General features: G+C 43.0%; 1 protein-coding gene across 1 annotated transcript; it reads right to left on the reverse strand.

The window, feature by feature from the left end:
- Window positions 1-10,634: 10,634 nt before the first annotated feature.
- On the reverse strand, window positions 10,635-11,580 carry LOC124242233 (olfactory receptor 1F12-like). Its single transcript, XM_046667048.1, is given in 2 exon segments — window positions 10,635-11,435; window positions 11,437-11,580. Coding segments are annotated over 2 exon segments (945 nt in total).
- Between the last annotated feature and the right edge of the window lie 8,014 nt (window positions 11,581-19,594).

The raw sequence follows: 19,594 nt of genomic DNA on the forward strand, positions 1-19,594 counted from the left end.
ATGCAGCCCTCATTGTGTGTAATTGGGTGTCACAGTTCCTGTAAGTGGGGTAATGCTGTGTGCTTTCAGGGCCTGGCTGCCTGTTGCACATGCCTGTGCCGTGCTGCTGTGATGTTGAGGAAGGGTGCCACTCCCAGGGGTATGACCTTTGTAAGAGAAACTCCTTTTTATCCTCTGTGTGGTGATAGACCCAGGTAACTGTCTGCCCAAGGTCTGTCCTGAGGAGCTATTGTCTTAAAAAATTGCTTCTCAAAATATATGCCATACATGTTATCTGCAGGCTGATTAACTGTGCTTAAATACTTTCAGTATCTCCTTTATCCCAGCCTAGAGGCATTTAGAACATTTTTTTTTTTTTTTTAAATAAGCTGGTTTCAAGTTCCGTCTGTCTCCATCCTGCAACACAAGTTGACTTTATCCACTTCTAAGACAGGAGGGTGACTGGCAGAACATGTTTCCCTAGAACTTGCTCGTTTCTCAACCTTGGCACTAATGACATTTTGTGCTAGATCATTCTTCGTTTGGGAGGCTGTCCTGGCTGTTTTGTGCATTATGCACTGTAGGAAGTTTAGCAGCATCCCTGGCCTCAACCTACTAGAGGCCAGTAGCATCTCCCAATTGTGATGACTAAAGATGTTTCCAGACATTGCCAAATGTCCCCTGGGGGGCCACATTGAGCCTAGCTGAGAGCCTCTGCTCTTAGCATTCAGGATAATAGCTGAAGTGAATTAGATGACTTAGCTATTGAAAGAAAGCAGTGGGATTCCAAGGACTGGAGCTAGTTCCTGCTAACCTTAAAGCCCTGGCTACATTCTAGAAAACAGGTGTTTTACTAGACATTACTTGGGTTGAATGTAGTATTGCCAAGCAGAGCCAGCAGCTCTTGAAGTACAATCTGGGGATAGGGTCCTGGAAATCTATAACAAGCAACTCAGGTGGTTCCTATGCAGGCGGCCTGGCTCGTGGCTTTGGGTTCCTTTCAGGCAGGCACCTGCCACGAAGCCTCTCCATCACAGTGAGCTTTTGCTTGTGCGTAAGGGGCGCCACTTAAGCTCAGTGCTGCCAGTTTCAACCTTTTTCCCTCCATAGGAAGGTCTTCAAAGGCACACAATAGACAGTAAATATTTGAATGAATGAAAGCCCTTAATTTTTACCTTTTTTGGTAGCTAGAATCCTCTCGTGAGGGTGTCTTAGGAGGAAAGAACTAGAGCAAGTTGCCCCTGTGGCTCTTCCGATCTGGCAGTCATCTCTAGCTGTTGTGCCACCAGTTGCGGTTACATCGAATTCACTTAGAAATTCTACAGGCCAAAGAAATTCATTTGGGCTTCCTAAAATTTTGTATTCCTGTCTTGCCTCTTTTTCTTTATGATGTCAGTGAAAGACATGATTCTAGATATGTGTCCAACCCATCCCCAGGATTGACACATTTTGATAAAAATTTCAGTAAAAATCTTTTATGACATGGGGATGGTAGACAATATTCTTCCATGTGTTTGCCACTGGGAATTCCAACTGCTTGGAGAGTGAGGATGGAGAGGGTTGGGTAATGCAGGTGTTGTGCCTTGAGAAGCAGAGGGACTTTGGAGAAGCAATTTGGTTTTCTGGAAGAGCAAATGGTTCCTGTAAAAGGGCTGCCGTTGCTGCCACATGTGCTAGTCACGGCTCCATCTAAGTGGCCAGAGACAGGAAATGCAGCAAACCCAAGAACCTGCTTCATGTGTTTCCCCTTCTAGTTAGAATACATAGCCTCTTGAGAAGGAGTAGATTAGCTTTTAAATAGAGACTGAGAAAAGAGGTGGTAGAAGTCTGTCTTCGCTGCCTTTTTTTTTTTTTTTTTAAGATTGGCACCTGGGCTAACAACTGTTGCCAATCTTCTTTTTTTTTTTTTTTTAAGGATTGCGTCTTTGCCTTCTTGACTCCCACCTCCAGGAGCCATTTCAGTATTATTCTATCTCCATGTCTGTGAAAAATGTTAAGTGAATCCGGGTAAAGGATATATGGATATTTTGCCCTATTCTTATTGCAACTTTTCTGTAAGCTTGAAATTATTTTCATGTAAAAATTTAAAATGTAAAAAAAGAGAAGAATCAACAGGATTTACTAGTTATTATTGTGGGAGGAAAAGTGTTCCAAGCCCTTGTCAGGTGATAATTGCCCTGAGGTGGGAGTGGGAGAGCGATGCAGCGTGTAACTAAGGAGATGTACCGATTTAGTCACACGTTGTCTTGCACAAGAACTGCAGGTTCATTCCCATCCTGTTTTCACTGTTTGCACGGTTGCCAAAGCTCGTTCACATGTTGACTGAGAGGACTGGTGCTGGCAGCTTCCTTCCTTTCTGGAAAGTCCCATTTTCAGCGGCTCTCTTCTTCCTTCGTCTTGGTTTTGTGTTGGTGTCCTCACAGAATACTTTCAACTCGCCAGCTGACCATTTGCTTAAGGCTTTGTGGGCTTTATAGCTGCCTTCAGTTATGTTACATGTCCTGTCCCAAATTAGAGACCATCCTTCTAAAAACTGCTGGTCTTAGGCCATTGCTTCAGTGAGCATCTTTGGTAATTAATTTATGTTCTGCTTAATGCACATACGCAGATATCTGTGTAGGCATTCAATCTCACAGTGTTTTGGAATTATTTATTTCACAATTTGTAATTGGTGCTCAAGACAGACCTCTACAACGGCAAAACTGATGATCAAATAAATGAAATCTGGAGCTGGTTTGGCAGCAATGAGTTAAAAAAGTCTAATTTTAGGATTATTGGATATGAAATAACAGTTATTCGGTGTCGGGGACTGGTCTTTAGATGGCAGGTCAGGCTTGAAAGCCCAGTTTTATTTTCTGTAAATTCAGCTGATGTGCTGGGAATTAGGCACCCAGAAAGCCTTAGCTCAACACCCCTAGTGTGTTTGAGAGTTTAGGTACCACCCAGTGACCGTGGGTGCACATCTGGGAGCTCCCCCAACACCAGGCCCTAAGGAACCTCACAGGAGCTCAGCTCCAGCCCACATCCAATATCTTCGGGTACTGTTAGATGAGCAGGAGCGGTTACACCCAGAGACCCACAACATTCCGGTGTTCTCACCGTTCCCTAGCTTCTCTGCCCTCCCCCACTCCACAGGTGCCCCAGATACCTCTCTGGGAAATCGCACCTGGCTCTGATCACACCTCTGCGTTGAAGTACTTTATATTTCAGGAAACTCAGGGGAGCAGTAGGGCAGGTAACTAGATGGCAAGGGGTTTGACTCTAGAGGATCATTTCTTCATAGAATAATGGCACCTGATTCAAAAGACATAATCCAGCTCCATTGCCTTAGAACTTTCCCTTGCTTTCCATGATACTGCAGAGGACATTGCTGCCTCTGGGTGACACTCAACACTCAGTAAATCCAGCTCAATCAGCATGCTGATTTGTATTTACAGCTTTGCTGGTGGTGGAGTCTGCAAGTCCCTCAGTCAAACTTAGTGCTCACAATGAAAATTATCCTTAGGATATTCCAGATCGAGGTTTTGTCCTTCTTGCTGTTAGATTAATTAAAGAGGGAGACCATTAGGTTGAGGTGGTTCTGATACCTTGGTAGCCTATGTAAGCAAACCAAAACGTAAGCTTGTAAATGCCTCAAGGTTAAGAAATTGAAACTTAGGGACAGCCCACCACAAACAGCCAACTAGGCTTTCTCATGAGGCATCCTTAAGCTGCAGCCAGATAATTCCCTTGCTTTGCCTCCGTGTCTTCTCTATAAAGGTCTTGCCCCTACCTCCTGTGGGTGGAGCACCACTTCTGGTTTTTTCCGGTTTGATGCTGCCTGAGTGGAATCAGTTTTTGCTTAAATAAACTCTTAAAATTTTTAATATGCTTCATTATATCTTGTAACAATGCTTTTCAACAGAGATTCTCAGAGTGTTACCTGAAGACCGCTTACGTCAAAATCACCTGGGGAACTTGTTGAGCATGTATTTGGGGATGGAGCAGTTTTCCACCGCGACTTAGGAATCTGCATTTTACCCAACTCCTCAGCTGATAGTAATGCACCTAAATTTCGAGGACGATTGCTCTACCTTGTGGAACACTGTGAACACAACCTGAAGTCGTCCCCACGAGCCCAAAGCAGATCGGAGATGGCTGTGGAGATAAGCAGCCAGGAAAGATCTTCCTAGCAAAGCGCTGTTTTACTGCTTTCAGCTGGGAGCCGTTGTAACACACGAATCTCTTCAACGATACAGGATAGTTACATCCTCATCTCTCACTAGAAAAAGACTTCGAGTTTTTCGTTTGGTAGAAATCCATTCACTGCTGTCTCAGCACTCAGCACAATGGCCAGCTTATTAAAGGTGCTTAATAAATATTTCTTCAATGAATCCGTGCCCTTTGTAGTGGTTAGCTGAGGTCTCCTTCTCTGCCTGGTGCCCCCTCCCTAATTTTCTTGGTTGTCATTGCTCTACTCCACTTTCACGTTCTCGTAGTTGGGGAGGCAGGTGAAGTTCTTTCCTTGGGGCATCCCAAGAGTGCAGCTCTGTGGAAAATGCATGAATTCTGATAGACATGAGGTGGTGCTTATCCATGACTAAGTGCTGGGCTGGGCATGGAGAGCACAGCAAAGCAGGTGTGATGGAGCTGGGAGAGGCGAGTGTGGCAGAGGATTCAACAGAAACTCTTTTAACAGAACGATATCTGTAAATTGTTCTGAAATCTGTGTCAGTAAGACTTAGCTTTAACAATATCCTTTTAAGCAAACTGATAGCTCTTTGTTTTGCATAACTGTAGAGGAGAACTCAGAAGGGGTTGAGGGCATTGATGGGGAGACCACTGAAATAATACAGGAGAGTCTGGGAAAGAGCACAGCCTCCATGACTGACTGAGAATCAGTCCCAATGCAGAGGCTGGGCTCAAGAAGACTAGACTGGATTCTAGATGATTTGGAATCTCTATTCAATAAAAATATCTTCAGTTTTGCTTTCTTTTGAATGAGGTGTTGTTTTCTCTTATTTTATCTTGGCTTCTTAGTAAAATGTCTTAAGATGTAATTGTTTTGTGCTTGACTAAAGTAAAGGAATGTCTTGATTTGTTGAAGGAAAAGGAAGATAAGGGGGAGGACACTTGGGAGGGGAAGAGTGAGTGCAGGGCCATTTGGGGATTCCACTGTCACTTTGTGTTGGGAGAGGTCATCGCAAAGGGCATGTATGCTTTATTATGCATAGATGGCAAAGATAATTTTCCTTTCTCCCTCCACTTATCTTTTCTTAGTTTTAATATCTATTTCCCAGCTACCCTCCTACCCAAAATGTTCCATTGTCCCACGTAACCTACTTTGTTTACATGGAGCTTACTCTAGGAGTCATCTAAGGGGAGAGCCATTTCTCTGCTACAACTTTGCTGGACCATTTCATGGTCAGGATCACTCAGTTCATCTGGGAAACACTGACACTGGGTCTTACCATTGGATCCTTACTCAGTATGGATTATATTCTTGCATTTCCTTTTCCTTTCCTAATTTAGTGAGTGTAGCAGCAAAATAGATAAAAGGAATTAGTATAATCCTAAAATAGAGATAGATAGCAAAGACGTGCAACTTTCCACTGAAGACCTTTAATAGAGATTTCAATCAGTTTCTTATCTCTTAGTTTGGATGTGGAGAAATTGGAACCCTTGTGTACCGTTGATGGGCATGTAAAATGGTACAGCTACTATGGAAAACAGTCTGGTGGTTCCCCCAAAATTAAAAATATAATTACCATATGACCCAGCAATTCCACTTCTAGGTATATATCCAAAAGAATTGAAAGGAACTAAAAGACATAGTTGTACACCTATGTTCATAGCAGCTTTATTCACAATAGTCAAAAGGTAGAAGCAACCCAAGTGTCCATCAATGGATGAATGGATAAAGAAAATGTGGTCCATCCATACAATGGAGTATTATTCAACCTTGAAAAGGAAGGAAATTTTGATGCATGCTACCATGTGGATGAACCTTGAAGACATTGTATTAAGTGAAATAAAAGGATTAGTGCTGTATGACTTCATTTATATGGCATACAGAGGGTAGTCATATGCATAGAGACAGGAAGTGGAATGGTGATTGCCAGAGGCTGGGAGCAGAGGGAATGGGGGAGTTGTTTAATGGGTACAAAGTTTCAGTTTTGCCAAGTGAAGAGTTCTACGGAGGGATGATGGTGATGATTGCACAACAACTTGAATGTACTTCATATCACTGAACTGTACACTTTAAATGGTTAAGATGGTAAATTTATGTTAAGTGTATTTTACCACAATTAAAAAAAAGATTGAAAAATATGCTTTGTCTTTATCAACTTGGAGCATCATTGGTGACATTGATGAGAAAAATTTCAGTAGCATGGTGGGAGGAAGCCAGATTCTAGGGGGTTGTGAATCTCTCCCTTGAATTCTAACTCATGTGAACAAGTACCTACTTGAAGTTTGAATAGGCATCATCTCAAACTTATCGTATATAAAACCAAACTGTCTATTCTCTTTCTACTTTCCAAACCTCTTTCTACCTTGTCTTAGTGAATGGGTCCTTCATCCCTCCAGTTCTTCAGGCCAAAAGGCTCAGAGCCTTCCCTCTCCTTCCCTACATCCAAACCATCCAAACAGCAAATCCTGTTGGCTTTACTTTCAAAACGCAGAGTCTGGCAGCTTTTCGCTACCTCCAAAACTTTCAGATCTGAGCCTCCATCTTCTGTCGTGGACTATTTTAGTAGCCTTCTAATTAATCTCCCTGCTTCTGTTCTTTCCTGTCCATAGTCTCTTCACCATATAAGAAGCAGATAATCTTTAAAAAATACAAATATGATTATTTCACTTTTCTGTTCAGAACTTTCCAAAGCCTTCCCTTCTTGGAGTAAAAGCCAAAGTCCTCACTTAGTTAACAGTTCCTCCTGGAGCATGGTGGCCAACATGCCAAGAATGCTCCCACTTTGGGGCTGGGCTCTTATTGTTCTCTTTGCCTAAAACCTGCTTTCTCAAGATCTTCGCACAGTTTTATCTCTCTCTTCATGCGACTATCTGTTCTGAGAGACCTTCCCTAACTACCTGCGATGTTTTAGAAAATATGTCTGCAAATTCTTTGATGCTCTTCCCATCAAGACGTAGAGTCTAATTCCTCTCTTCTTGAGTATTGTCTGGCTTTAGTGACTCACTTCTAACAAAACATGAAGGCAGGGATGCTGTGTTACCCCTCAGGCTAGGTCATAAAGGGCGATACTTGGGATTCTTGCTCTTGGAACAGAGCCGCCATGCTGCGAGGAAGCCCACATCACATCGATAGGCCACACAGAGGTATTGCAGCGACAGTCCCACCTGTGGTCAACTGACAGCTGGCATCAACTGTCAGACATGTGAGTGAGGAATCCTTCCAGGTGACTCCAACTCGAGTCCGTTTGACTACAACCACATGAGAGACCCTGAGGGAGAGTTGCCGTGTCAGCCCAGTCACCCCCAGAAGAGTGAGAGAGAAATGATTGCTGTTACTTTAAGCCACTAAGTTTGGGTGGTTTGTTATGCAACAATTGGTGACTGAAGTGCAACCCTACCAATCTCTAGTTCCTAACCGGGATTTATTTTTCGTTATAGCATTTGCAGCTCTCTGACATACTGTATGTGTATTTGTTCTTTTTTTTCCTGCTCTCCTTCCTGCTGCCCTCAGACAGCAGCCCTCGGAAAGCAGAAACTTTGTTTTGTTTGCTGATATGTCTGCAGTGCCTAGAATGGTACCTGATAAATAATCATCCCTCGAGCTCAAGTTGTATTTGTTAAATGGAGGTACCAGTAGCCTTCTGGTGTGGAGAAGACAGCCAGTGTGAACAGAGAAGGTATTGGAGTGAAAGTGTTATAGGACTTGGAAAGTGCCATGAAGATTTTTCTTCCTTTTTCTCCCCAAAGCCCCCCAGTACATAGTTGTATATTCTTCATTGTGGGTCCTTCTAGTTGTGGCATGTGGGACGCTGCCTCAGCGTGGTTTGATGAGCAGTGCCATGTCCGCACCCAGGATTCGAACCAACGAAACACTGGGCCGCCTGCAGCGGAGCACGTGAACCTAACCATTCGGCCACGGGGCCAGCCCCCATGAAGGAGATTTTTATTATTCTTGAAGATACTTCCACTTTCTTACTAGTGGCCCTTAATAATGCTATTTAAAAAATTTGGATAATGGAACTGTTTCCCTCCTTTTTTTCTTCTTAAACACTTTATTTTTTAAATAGAAAGAAACATTCTGGTGTGTTCATAGGATTGGGTTTATGCTGCAAAATCTGTAAGGGTGGCTGAGCTTCTGAGCTTTTTATAGTTGACCTGTGTGCAGGATGAGCCAGAGAATGGTCCTGCCCATTTGCCCCTCCGCAAGCAGCCTCCAGGCCAGCACTGGAGCTCTGACAAGGTGTTCGTTGTGAAAGAAGGATTACCTTACCCTACGCTCTTCCTTGGAAGAGAGGCCTGAGAGCCAGAATGTCTCCTTACAACCCACCGATGAACAAGGTAAGTTGATGGTCCTTCATATTTATTCATTGCTGTCCCTCTCTTTTTTGCCCTTGCTCATTTTTTTTTCTTTTTGCTTTGGAGACAAACCATTGTATTATTCACCGTTACAGCAAATGAATATTAAAGGAAGACCTCTTCTCCATATTGACGTCAACTTTTCTTCACATCATTTTTACATGTTTGGCATGGATTTTGTTTTTACGTCAGAGACCCAGGGAAGCCTAAATCTGGCCCTGGCAATCTTCCCAACTCCTGAGGGCTCCCAAGGAAACAATATGCTCAAGGAACAATAGCAAACTGTGAGCCACAGTACTACTATGTTAGTGTCTGAGTTATACCCAATAACCTCCATCGTGGGCTCACTGGTAAAAGGTGAGCTGGAAAATAGTTTAGGCCTACCTTGCTTCCCACTTTCAGCCCCAAATCTGGATTGAGAACCTGCATGCTCAGACATGGTGTGGAGGGAGAGAGAGGGGTGACTGGACCCCAACTGGGGGCTCCATGCAGACACATGAATAGAAGAGGACTACTCAGGGGCCAGATGGAAGGAAGGGAGCTTCATCCTGGATGCTGACACTTTAGGGCACGCTGCCCTTCATAAAATACGGACCACTGAACTCCCTGGGCTCTGACCAAGCAGATTGATAACTCTTTTTCCTTGGAGGAGATGGGGAGATATAAAAGGTATTGATTAAGGCAAAATCATGGAGAGAAAAGTCATCAGTGCTCTTTCTCCAATGTTTGCTGTCATTGTCATCATCATCGTTGTCGTCATCCATAGCAGCATACTTTTATTGAGTCATTATTTTAAACCAGGCACCATGGTAGAATATTCTGAGGATGAGTTCATTAAGATGGCCAGGACCTTTTTAAAATTTAAAAAGGACCCAACAATCCTGTTTGGAGTGGAGTTGGGGTGAACAGGATCATGCAAAGCAGAGTATGAGAAGGGCTGTAATGGACTGTGAACTATATGGAGTTCCAGAGGAGAGAAAATACTTCCTTTTGGCTGGGGAGATGAGGTAGCTTCATGAAGGGCATGGTATTTTATCTGAACTTTGAAGGACAACTAGAATTTTAATAGAAATGGGCAAGATGGGCCTGCTGGAACAGCATGAGTAAGGACTAAAAAAGCACAGTGTGTTTGGTAGAATGGCGAATTTCAGATGGACTGGAGTCAAATGGCTGGTAATCAGAGGGGCCAGAACTAGATGCCAGTTGTTATGACTTTCTGTGTGATGCTCTTTTCAGCCCCACCACATTCCTTGCAGCTTGGATACTACCGTACTGGACAAGAAGCCACATACAACTTCTCCAGCCGTAAACTCATTTTTGTGAGGCTTTTCCCCATTGTCTCCTTCTCCAGGTCAACTTGTAGAGAAGCACATTCATAAGGATTATGATGGCCCATTCCCTTTATGTTCTTTATACCTAGAGAACCAACTCTAAGTCTAGCCTCTCTTCTCTGTTTATCATCTCTTTCCTAAGGAAAAAAAAAAACCCATATAAGCAGGACAGTGTGGGGTCTGCTTAGGTGCTCAGCTGAGACAGTCACTACAGGCATTCTGATACAAGTAGCTAGAGCTGTGGGACTCCACCCAGCAGGATCCAAGGCCAAGAGTGGGACAGCTTCAAGGAGGACTCTCAACCTGTCCTCAGAGCTAGGTTTAATCCAGAACATGGGGATGATGGTTGAGGAAGTGGGGGTGCAGAAGAGTTTGGAAATTGGGATGCATGAGGGGTAAGGATTTGAGGAACTGTGGGAGTGAGTGAGGGCTCTCAGAGGACATCCTTGTGGCATAGGCTATCAGCACAGGTCACAGACTCCTGTGAATTCACCTTTTTCACATGGAACGCACAGCCTTTTCAACCCTCTCCAGAAGATCTGCAGATAAAGCTCATTTGCATCTGTTTATGTGGTTCTATCTTTAGGGGAGAGTTTATTCCTCTCTCAGTAGTCTGGATAGTCTACAGGGGCCAAGAAATTTCAGACTTGCAAATTACTTGTGGAGCAATGAGAAGATTTCCTGGCTATGGTGACAACCCACGTGAGTGAGGTCTGTGTTCCTCCTGCCCTCTCTGTGGAGCCTGTCCCTGGGGTTCATCCTCTTCCCAGCATAAAGACCCTGAAGGGAACTGTGCTGTCACAACCCACGGGATAAAACCTTCACGCTGAACAGTTTCCATAGAGCTCTCTTCATGTCCTTGTTCCTCAGGCAGTAGATGAAGGGATTCAGCATGGGGGTGACCACCATATACATCACTGAAGCCAGCGAATCGTTATCAGCTGAGTGGGAGGATGAGGGATTCAGGTAGATTCCTGTGATGGTCCCATAGAAAAGGATGACTACAGTGAGGTGGGAACCACAGGTGGAAAAGGCCTTTTGTTTGCCACGGGCAGATGGGACCTTGAGCACAGCAGACACAATGTAGCTGTAGGAGACTAGAATGCCGAGGAAGGGGATGAGGACGATCAAGCCCCCCACCAGCAGAATCATGAGCTGGTTGAGGTGGGTGTCGGAACAGGAGAGCTGAAGCAGGGGAACAAGGTCACAAAAGAAGTAAGGGATGACATTGCTGGCACAGAACTCCAGCCGAGCCATGAGGAGGGTGTGTAGCAGGGAGTGGAAGTTGGCAATGAGCCAGGAGCTCCCCAGCATCAGGGCAGAGGTTTGCAGACTCATCGTGGTGGAGTAGTGCAGGGGGTGGCAGATGGCCGCGTAGCGGTCATAAGCCATTGCTGTCAGGAGGAAGTTGTCCATGTTGGCAAGCAAAATGCAGAAGTAGATCTGGGCTAGGCAGCCGCTGTAGCAAATGGACTGAGTCTGTGTCTGGATATTCACAAGCATCTTGGGGACTGTGGTGGAGATGAAGCAGAAATCCACTAGGGGGAGGTTGCTGAGGAAGAAGTACCTGGGCGTGTGGAGGTGGGAGTCTGAACCAATGGGCCAGAATGATGAACAAGTTCCCTGCTGCCCCAACCAGGTATATGACAAGGAAGAGCCCAAAGATCAGCTCCTGTTCCTCATTCTGGCTGGAGAGCCCTAGGAGGATGAACTCAGAGGCGCTTGTGTGGTTTCCTCTCTCCATGGTGGACTGGTTCTGCTGGAAGATCCAGACCAAGCACAGGCTATAGAGAGGGTGGAGGTGCCTGTGCCTCCCTCCTTCCCTCATACAATCCCTCAAATCACATCCGGCCACATCTCTGTTTTCCTTTGGTACAAACCCAAAGGAAGGCTCTCTACCTACCAAAGGAAAAGCTTCAACCAGGGGGTCCTGTGGCCCCAACAGACCCCAAAGTCAAGGTTTTAGTTATTTCACCACCAAAATTCTGCTGATCCAGAACCCCACAAAACCCCATGTGCCATCCTTCCAAGGAGACTCCTTGTGACATATGGCTGGGTACTCAGTGGTGGCAACAATGAGTGGGTTTCTTAGGGTGTCTTAACCCCCCAAATTTCCATCATACTCTCATTCTTTGAGCAACTGATGTTGTTTCAGTGTTAAGTAAAGACCTATAGAAATGTAGTTTTCTCCTACTCCCAGTAAGATTGCAACCTGAAGGCCCTTTCTATACAGAATTCTGGAACTACAATGGCACACATGTAGAACCAGAGGGTAGTATTTGTAAGTATACTCTTTCCCCACAAACCTCCTTCTCCTTCAATATTTTATCTCCCCTTGGTCCTCCACCCACATAGAGCCAGGGCTCAGGGTGCTCTGGCTGCCACTTGTCGCCGACTTCGGGCTACCTTGGTTCTGATGATGATGCTGTGGGATGGAGTAGGTCAGAGCAAGCCTGGACAGAAGAGTCTGCTGACTGGGACAGCTCAGCCAGCCCTTCTGTCTGGGCTTACCCAGGAAGACACTTGTCTCTGGGGGGTAAGAGTTACCCCTGCAGATAACAAAGAGAAGCTACAGGTGTAACGTTGCCCAAAGTAACATAGCCAGCAGCAGGGCAACATACGGACCGCACTAAGTTGGAGTTCATAACAGTTCAGTGCGAGCTCAGCTGAAGCTTCATTAGATATAATATAAATTATGTTTCACTGCTGCACAAGACATAGTGTGTTGGGATTTGGGTCCTGTGAGAATGTAAATCATAAAGAGGGAGGGGAGAAAGAAGGAACTGAGTTAGTGTACTGATTGGTGACTGGGGAAATCAGTCTGGAAAAGCTCTGGGAGTGGGTTTATTGCCACCTGAGAACTGGGCAGGGAGTGAAATGGGGGAAATGGTCCTGTGAGGCTGATTTTGCCCATGCCACAAATTTTCTGAGGTAGAGCCTGCTCAGAGCAAAGGAACTTACCAGTGCAACAGTGCAGGGTAGAGCAGGAATGGAGATTTTGGCTGTGCAGCAGGTCCCAGTTGTGTTCTTGGCCTGTGTTGAGAGCTATGCCTTAGTATGGAAAATAAATGGCTCATTTTGAATTAGTGTTTTATTGATGCGATGTCTTTAAGGATTCAAGTATTTGGCAATCCAAAGGCAGGAATTTTGGGTAAAGGACAAACGAAGATAGAAACACGGGAGCCTAAGAGGAGAGAAGTCTGGTGAAAAGTAAAAATGAAAGGAAATATATTTAATGTGGTTGAGATCTTCATTTGGTCATTCCTGAGTAAAAGGGCGCTGTACTGGGTGATGTGAGAGATAAGAAGACAATAAAGGACATTGTTCTCATTCCCAAGAACCTTCTAGTTGAATGTAAAACCTTCACTTGGGAAACAGCCCTTAGACTAGAGAGCTAGCTCAATTATTGAGCTCCTGCTGTCAGTGTATACAGGGCTAGGCACGTGCATATATGAGCATGTGTTTAATTTAATCCTCACAAAAACCTATAGAAGGTAGGCATTAATATCCTTATTTTACAGATGAGTAAACTGAGACTGAGAGGGTTTGAATAATTTCCCCTGAAGACATCAGGATTTGATTCCAGGTCAGCTGATTTCAAAGTAGTGCTCTTTCAATTTCACTGGTTTGGTTCTCTGAGAAAGACCGAAGAAGCGCTACTGGGTGAACTTTAACTTGGGGCGTCTGTGTGCATGGATCAGGGAGTCCTGAGTGACCAGGATTGGGACTGGAGAATGTAGAGCAGGTTTGGTGGGGCAGGGACACGGTGGGAGAGGATCTCCTGAACCGGGACAGAGGACTTGTGTGGCAGCACAGATTCTGAGACTGATAAACACGTGTGAGCGGGAGTGGTGATGTGAGTAGTGACAGAAGTTCTGTCCCTTCCTTGACTAATACTCCTTTCAAACCAGGGTGACTCCATCCTCTCTTTTCCTTCCCATCCTCCCCCTTCCCTTGAGATGTGGGAGAAGAGAATTTTCTTGTTACTACTTCCACTCGTTAGGAAAATACTCTTCCCAAGCACTCCTATTTTAAGAACACTAAAGCTAAGAAAACCTAACTTAAAACGGAAAAGATTCTTTCCCCTAGCTCCTGGATCATTACTATAGTTTTAAAAATCCACCCCTGACGCACATTCCTCTCCAGGTGTCAGCTCATTTCTCTACCCCTCCTTTCCACAAAAGACCTCAAACTGTGGTCAGTGCTCATTCTCTACTTCCCCTTGTCCCATTCTCTCATGAAGCCCCCTTTTCAGGCTTCCCCACCAATCCCTGAAGCTTCCCTTGTCAAGGCCACCATTGCCACGTCTGAGGTTAGTTCTCAGACTCCATCTTACAAAACCCAACAGGCCAGGGTTGGCACAGTCGGGCACTCCCTCCTTCTTGACACATGTTCTTCACTTGGTTTCGAAACAGTTTTGTTTGGCATCTCTCCTGCCTCACTAGTTACTCGCTCTTGGTGTCCTTTTCCCGTTCCTCCTCATTCTTCTGACCTCCAGCTGTTGGGATGCCCACGAAGCCCCATCTCTTCTCTGTTTACACTCAGTGCTCAAGTGGTCTCATTAATCCCAAATCTGTAAATACCATCCAAATGCTGAAGACCTCCAAATTTCTATCTCCAGCTTGACATTTTTCCCTTGAACCTCAAGCTTATTTATGTCCAACTGCCTGCTCCCCGTATCCATTTGGATGTCTAACAGGCATCTAAGCCCAATTCGTCCCAAACTGGGTAGCTGATTTTCTCCTCCTCAAACCTGCTGCTTCCTCGGTCATCTCCATCTGATTCTTTGGATTACCCAACCCAAAACCTTGGCATCATCCTTGATTCCTCTTTTTCTTACTGCTGTCATCCAGTATGTTGACAAATCCTGTCATCTCTACCTTTGAAATATATCCAGAAGGGCACCCCTTGCTCCCTGGGTCCACTGCACCTTCATGGCTCCAATACTCATTATTTTCATCAAGTTTATTGCAATACTCTTTTAACTGGGCTCCCTGTTTCTATCCTAGTCTCCCTGCAACAGTCTGTTTATACACAGCAACCAGAGTGAACATTAAGAAATGTAAGTCAGATCATGTTGCTTCTCAGCTCAAAAATCCTCCAATGGCTTCCCATCTTACTCTGAACAAAGCCCAAAGTCCTTACCAGATCCCACAGGGCTATGCATGACTCAGACCTTTGCCCTCTCCTGATCTCACTTCCTTGTGTTGCTCCTCACTTTCGGTAGGCTGGCTACAATGGCCTCCTCACTGTTCCTGGACACATCAAGCATGTTCCTATCTCAGGACTTTTGCGATTGTTATCCCTCTGCCTGGAATTCTCTTCCCACAGTCCTTTACTTCATTCTGATTTCTGCTCAAGTGTTGTCTCTGTTTAGGGTTTCCCCAACCAGTACTTCTGTCTCTGTCTTCTCAGCATTTTGCTTTGTTTTTATTCTCAGCACCATTTATCTATCATCTATCTACTCAGCAGTGGGAACAACTATCTATCTATCTATCTATCTATCTATCTATCTATCTACCTACCTACCTACCTACCTATCAATCATCTATAGTTCTGTTTTTCTAGAATATGATCTCATGAGTGCAGGGACTTTATTTTTATGTATCACTGTATTCCCAGTTTCTAGAACCATGCCTGGACTATAGGAGATATTCAATCCTTTTTTGCTGTTGTTGAATAAGTGGATAACTGTTCTCAGTGTTCCCCTTTCGGACCTTCTGTCTTTGAGGCTGGGCGAGACCTTGGAGATAGTCCTCCTGCCTCTTATATCAGCCTAGTATCTCCCAAATGTCAGTCATATTTATGTATCGCCTGCCCTATTGTTTCCTTAATGCTGTTCTTTAATTCACTAATTTTGTTAATGAAATTCATTAAAAAATTTGTATATCACAATACATAAGAAAGCAGTGTCACTTACTGGATTTTAGCTAGATACCTACAGAGATTACCTACAGAGACTTCTGAGTTTGAAACCTACTTTTTCTTGGTTAAAAAAGGAGAATGTAGTCGTGCAGAGGAGTTAAGGAAATAGCACCAATCTGAGTATTTCTCTGAGAGGTAGTCAGAAGGGTTGAGAGAGAAGTCAAAAGGGAATCTCATTCTCACCTTGCTGTTTGTCTCCTTTTACTACCTAATGCCAACTTTCAGAGCCCCCTAGGTACCGGCTCTACACTGTCGGGAACACTGCACTAACCCATACGTACCTGGACTCAGACACCTATTCATTTAGGTCTGATTTTTGTCCTGATCCTTGGGCGGCCAGCACACGGATTGACCTTGTTTTCTGACGTCAACAGCAGTTCTGCATCTCTCTCTGGCGACCACCGCGGCTCTGGGGTTTGTGTTGGCTTGAACACTCGACCTGTTTTCTGAAAGCCCAAGTGGTGGAGACAATGCTTGTCTTTGGCTTTGGGGTCTTTATGTTTAATTTTCTCCAATGATTGAGCTGTAATTAACTCTGCTTACATAATTTAGAAGGGGAAACGACAAATTAAAGATGCTGGCCAAATATAGGTAATAAAATTAAAAATAGAAACAAAGCACATAGAAAAAAATAATTAGCTTAAGTGGAAATCTGATAATTGATTCTTTGAAAAATAATTGATAAATGATATCAATTTTGATAAACGAGTGAGAATGAAAATTATTCAATTCAATTATAGGCTAATACATCTTATCAAATAAAAATAGATGGCTACTTACAAATATATGAAATATCCCCAAAGATGCAAAAAAATTAGAGAACATGAATCCAATACTAATTGAGAAAGAAATTTAAGTTATTAGATAGTTTCTAAAAGGGCATCTGACTCCAGTGAAGAAAATCTTCTGACTTTCTAAGAACTCATAATTCATTCAGTAATAAGAAAATTAAAAAACATAGAAATTATTGAATATTAGTAATCTGTAAAGTGGATAAAGTAGTAATATCTGCTTAAAGGGGTTGTTGTGAGGATTAAGTGAGAGAATACCCATAATGTGTGTAGAACAGGGCATTGCACATAGTAAGCATGCTGTGAACTTGGCTATTATTATTACTGTTACTATCATTCAATTAATTTTTAGAGGCAAATGTGATTTTAAACCCAAACTAAACAAAGACAATGAAGGGAATATTTTAGACCAATGTTGTTTATAGACATAGATTCAAGTGCCCCAAATAAAATATCTGCAAACTAAGAAAACAACACATTAAAAGAATTAGCTGTTAAACTCAAGAAAATTCATTAACCTAGTTTATCACAAGCAAAATATCAAAATAATGTAATTAGATCCAGATAAGGCATCCAGATAGATTTATCATAACCTTATAGATTAAAACTGAAAACGTTAGGAGTGTTTTTTCTTAATACGATAAACTGTGTTTTTAAAAATAAGAGTCAACATCATGTTTATTGAAAACATTAAACTTTTTCCCTAAGAAGGAGAACAAAATATGGGTGTTCTCTGTTATCATTCCTTATTCAATATTTTGGATGTGCTGGTGATGACTATCTGAAAAGAAAAAAGGAATGAAAATATAACTTTTTGCAGAATGTCTATCTTATAACTAAGCTATTGAAAGAAATGAAGTTATTGCTAAAAATAAAGTTAGCTGAGCAGACTTGCAGGCTATAATATCACACAAAAATTAGTAAATTGACTACTGATATATCAACAAGTAACCACCAAAAAAAAAAAAAAGCAATGAAAAGGTGATTTCATTTCCACTAATGATGAAATTGGAGATTTGGATTTTAATTCAACTCAGAAAACAAAATATTAGTTCAAAGAAAATTATAATGGATAAAGTAAATGAATGTATAAGATAGATTCTAATTGAAAGGTTTAAATATATTTAGACTATCATACTTTCCAAGTAAGTCTATAGATGTCATTATTAATAATAAATTAATAAATATATACTCTATAGCAGGTGCTGTCTTAAGTACTTAAGCGTTAGCGTGTTAATTCTACCCCAAACTCTATAGAGAGGTCCTATTATCTAACTTGTAGAGGTTTACAGAGATTAAGTAAATTTATATAAATGTAGGAATTTTACATTTGAGATGGTACAGTAGGAAACAAATCATACGGGAAAAGAAGATAATTTGTTCAAAGATATTTGTTGAAACAGTATTCTTAAATTAAAAAAAATTTGAAACAACCAAATGTTCGAAATAATAGGAGAATAGCTTTGCAACTATGATGTATTGATGCAATGGAATACCATACAGGTATTAAAAATGAAAGAATGTGTAAACTTCTGGATATTTGTCTATGATATAGACTTTGAAAGCAGAACATAAGATAGCATGTACACATGGATAACATCTATGCCAGAATGTTTGTATATCCACCAACGAAAATAAGATGTTAATTTGGAGAGTAATAGGAACAGTTTGAAGTTTAATTTCCGCTAGTTTTTTCCCTGCTAAGTTGCTTACATTCAATGTGATGTGAAAATTAGGCCACTGTAGGTAGTCACCTGCTCTGCTTCTGGGCCTGTCTTAGCACCAGAAAACATTTTCAGGTGTCTCTGCCAAGGATAAGCGTTAGGAGCGGTTGGGATTACTGAATAGGCTTCCATACTGGGGAATGAGGGCGAGGGCTGAGAGAGGTTGTCGAGGAATCTAATCCTGTGTGACTTTTATGAATTCTGTACTCTGCTTTCTTCTCTGTAAAGTGATGAGATTGGGTCCCTAGATAGTTTCCAAGGTCCCCTACCTGTCTCCGGTTCTGCTTGTCTTTGAGAAGTGGAGGAGGAGGAGATATCTTTAGGCTTATACATTTTGGGGCGTTGAGAGAGGAGCGCCTCCTGCCCCCACATTGGCACTGACCTGTCTAGTTGTTCTGATTTCTGCCAACCCTGCCTGAGGAACCTGCCTCCTCCTGAGTTGCTCCTCCTTGCTAAGGAGGGATGACAGCTCACAAGCAGCCTAGAGCTGGAGACGCAACCCTGGGCCCCATGGAAAGCAAGATGAGGAGCAAGTTTGTGGGTGGAAGCCCCAGTGAGCAAGGAGGCTGAGAGAGCAGGGCTCCATTCCCTGATTCTTGGGCCAAGGAGAGGTGTGTGGGCCTCACACTTGGATTATTTGCAGGGCTACTCTTGGCCTCTGGGGAGCAAGACCCAAAGGCATTGTTAAAAATAAAGGTGTGGTATTTGCCTTGGGTCTGGCTGGGCCCAATTCTCCTGAGCTCCAGCGCGTCATCTCCGTAGGGTTTTTCTCTTGGAAAGTTATTGCTTTCAGTGGTTCAATTTGTCACTTTTATCTACAGGGGAAATCGCAACATTTTATTACTTTTTATCTTTAGTCTGGGGAATTCATCTTGTTTATTCAGTCAAATCAGAGCTCCAGTGTTCATGTTGATGGTCATTTTTAAAGAATTGTGATGAAATGCACAGATCGTCAAATTTACCATCTTAGCCATTTTTAAGCGTATAGTTCAGTAGTGTTAAGTACATTCATATTTTGTGCAACTAATTTACAGGACTCTTGTCATCTTTCCAAACTGAAACGTTGCACCCATTAAAAAATAACTCACCATTCCTCCCTCTCACCAGCCCCTTGCAACCACCCTTCTACTTTCTGTCTCTGAAATTGCATACTCTAGGTACCTCTTACAAGTGGAATCATACAGAGTTTGCCCTTTTGTGACTGACTTATTTCACTTAGCATAATGTCCTCAAGGTCCATCAATGTTGCAGCATGTGTCAGGATTTCCTTCCCTTTTAAGGCTAATATTCCATTGTGTAGATATAGCACTTTTTATTT

Source organism: Equus quagga, chromosome 7, assembly GCF_021613505.1.
Source record: "Equus quagga isolate Etosha38 chromosome 7, UCLA_HA_Equagga_1.0, whole genome shotgun sequence".
In the NCBI taxonomy this organism is placed as follows: Eukaryota; Metazoa; Chordata; class Mammalia; order Perissodactyla; family Equidae; genus Equus; species Equus quagga.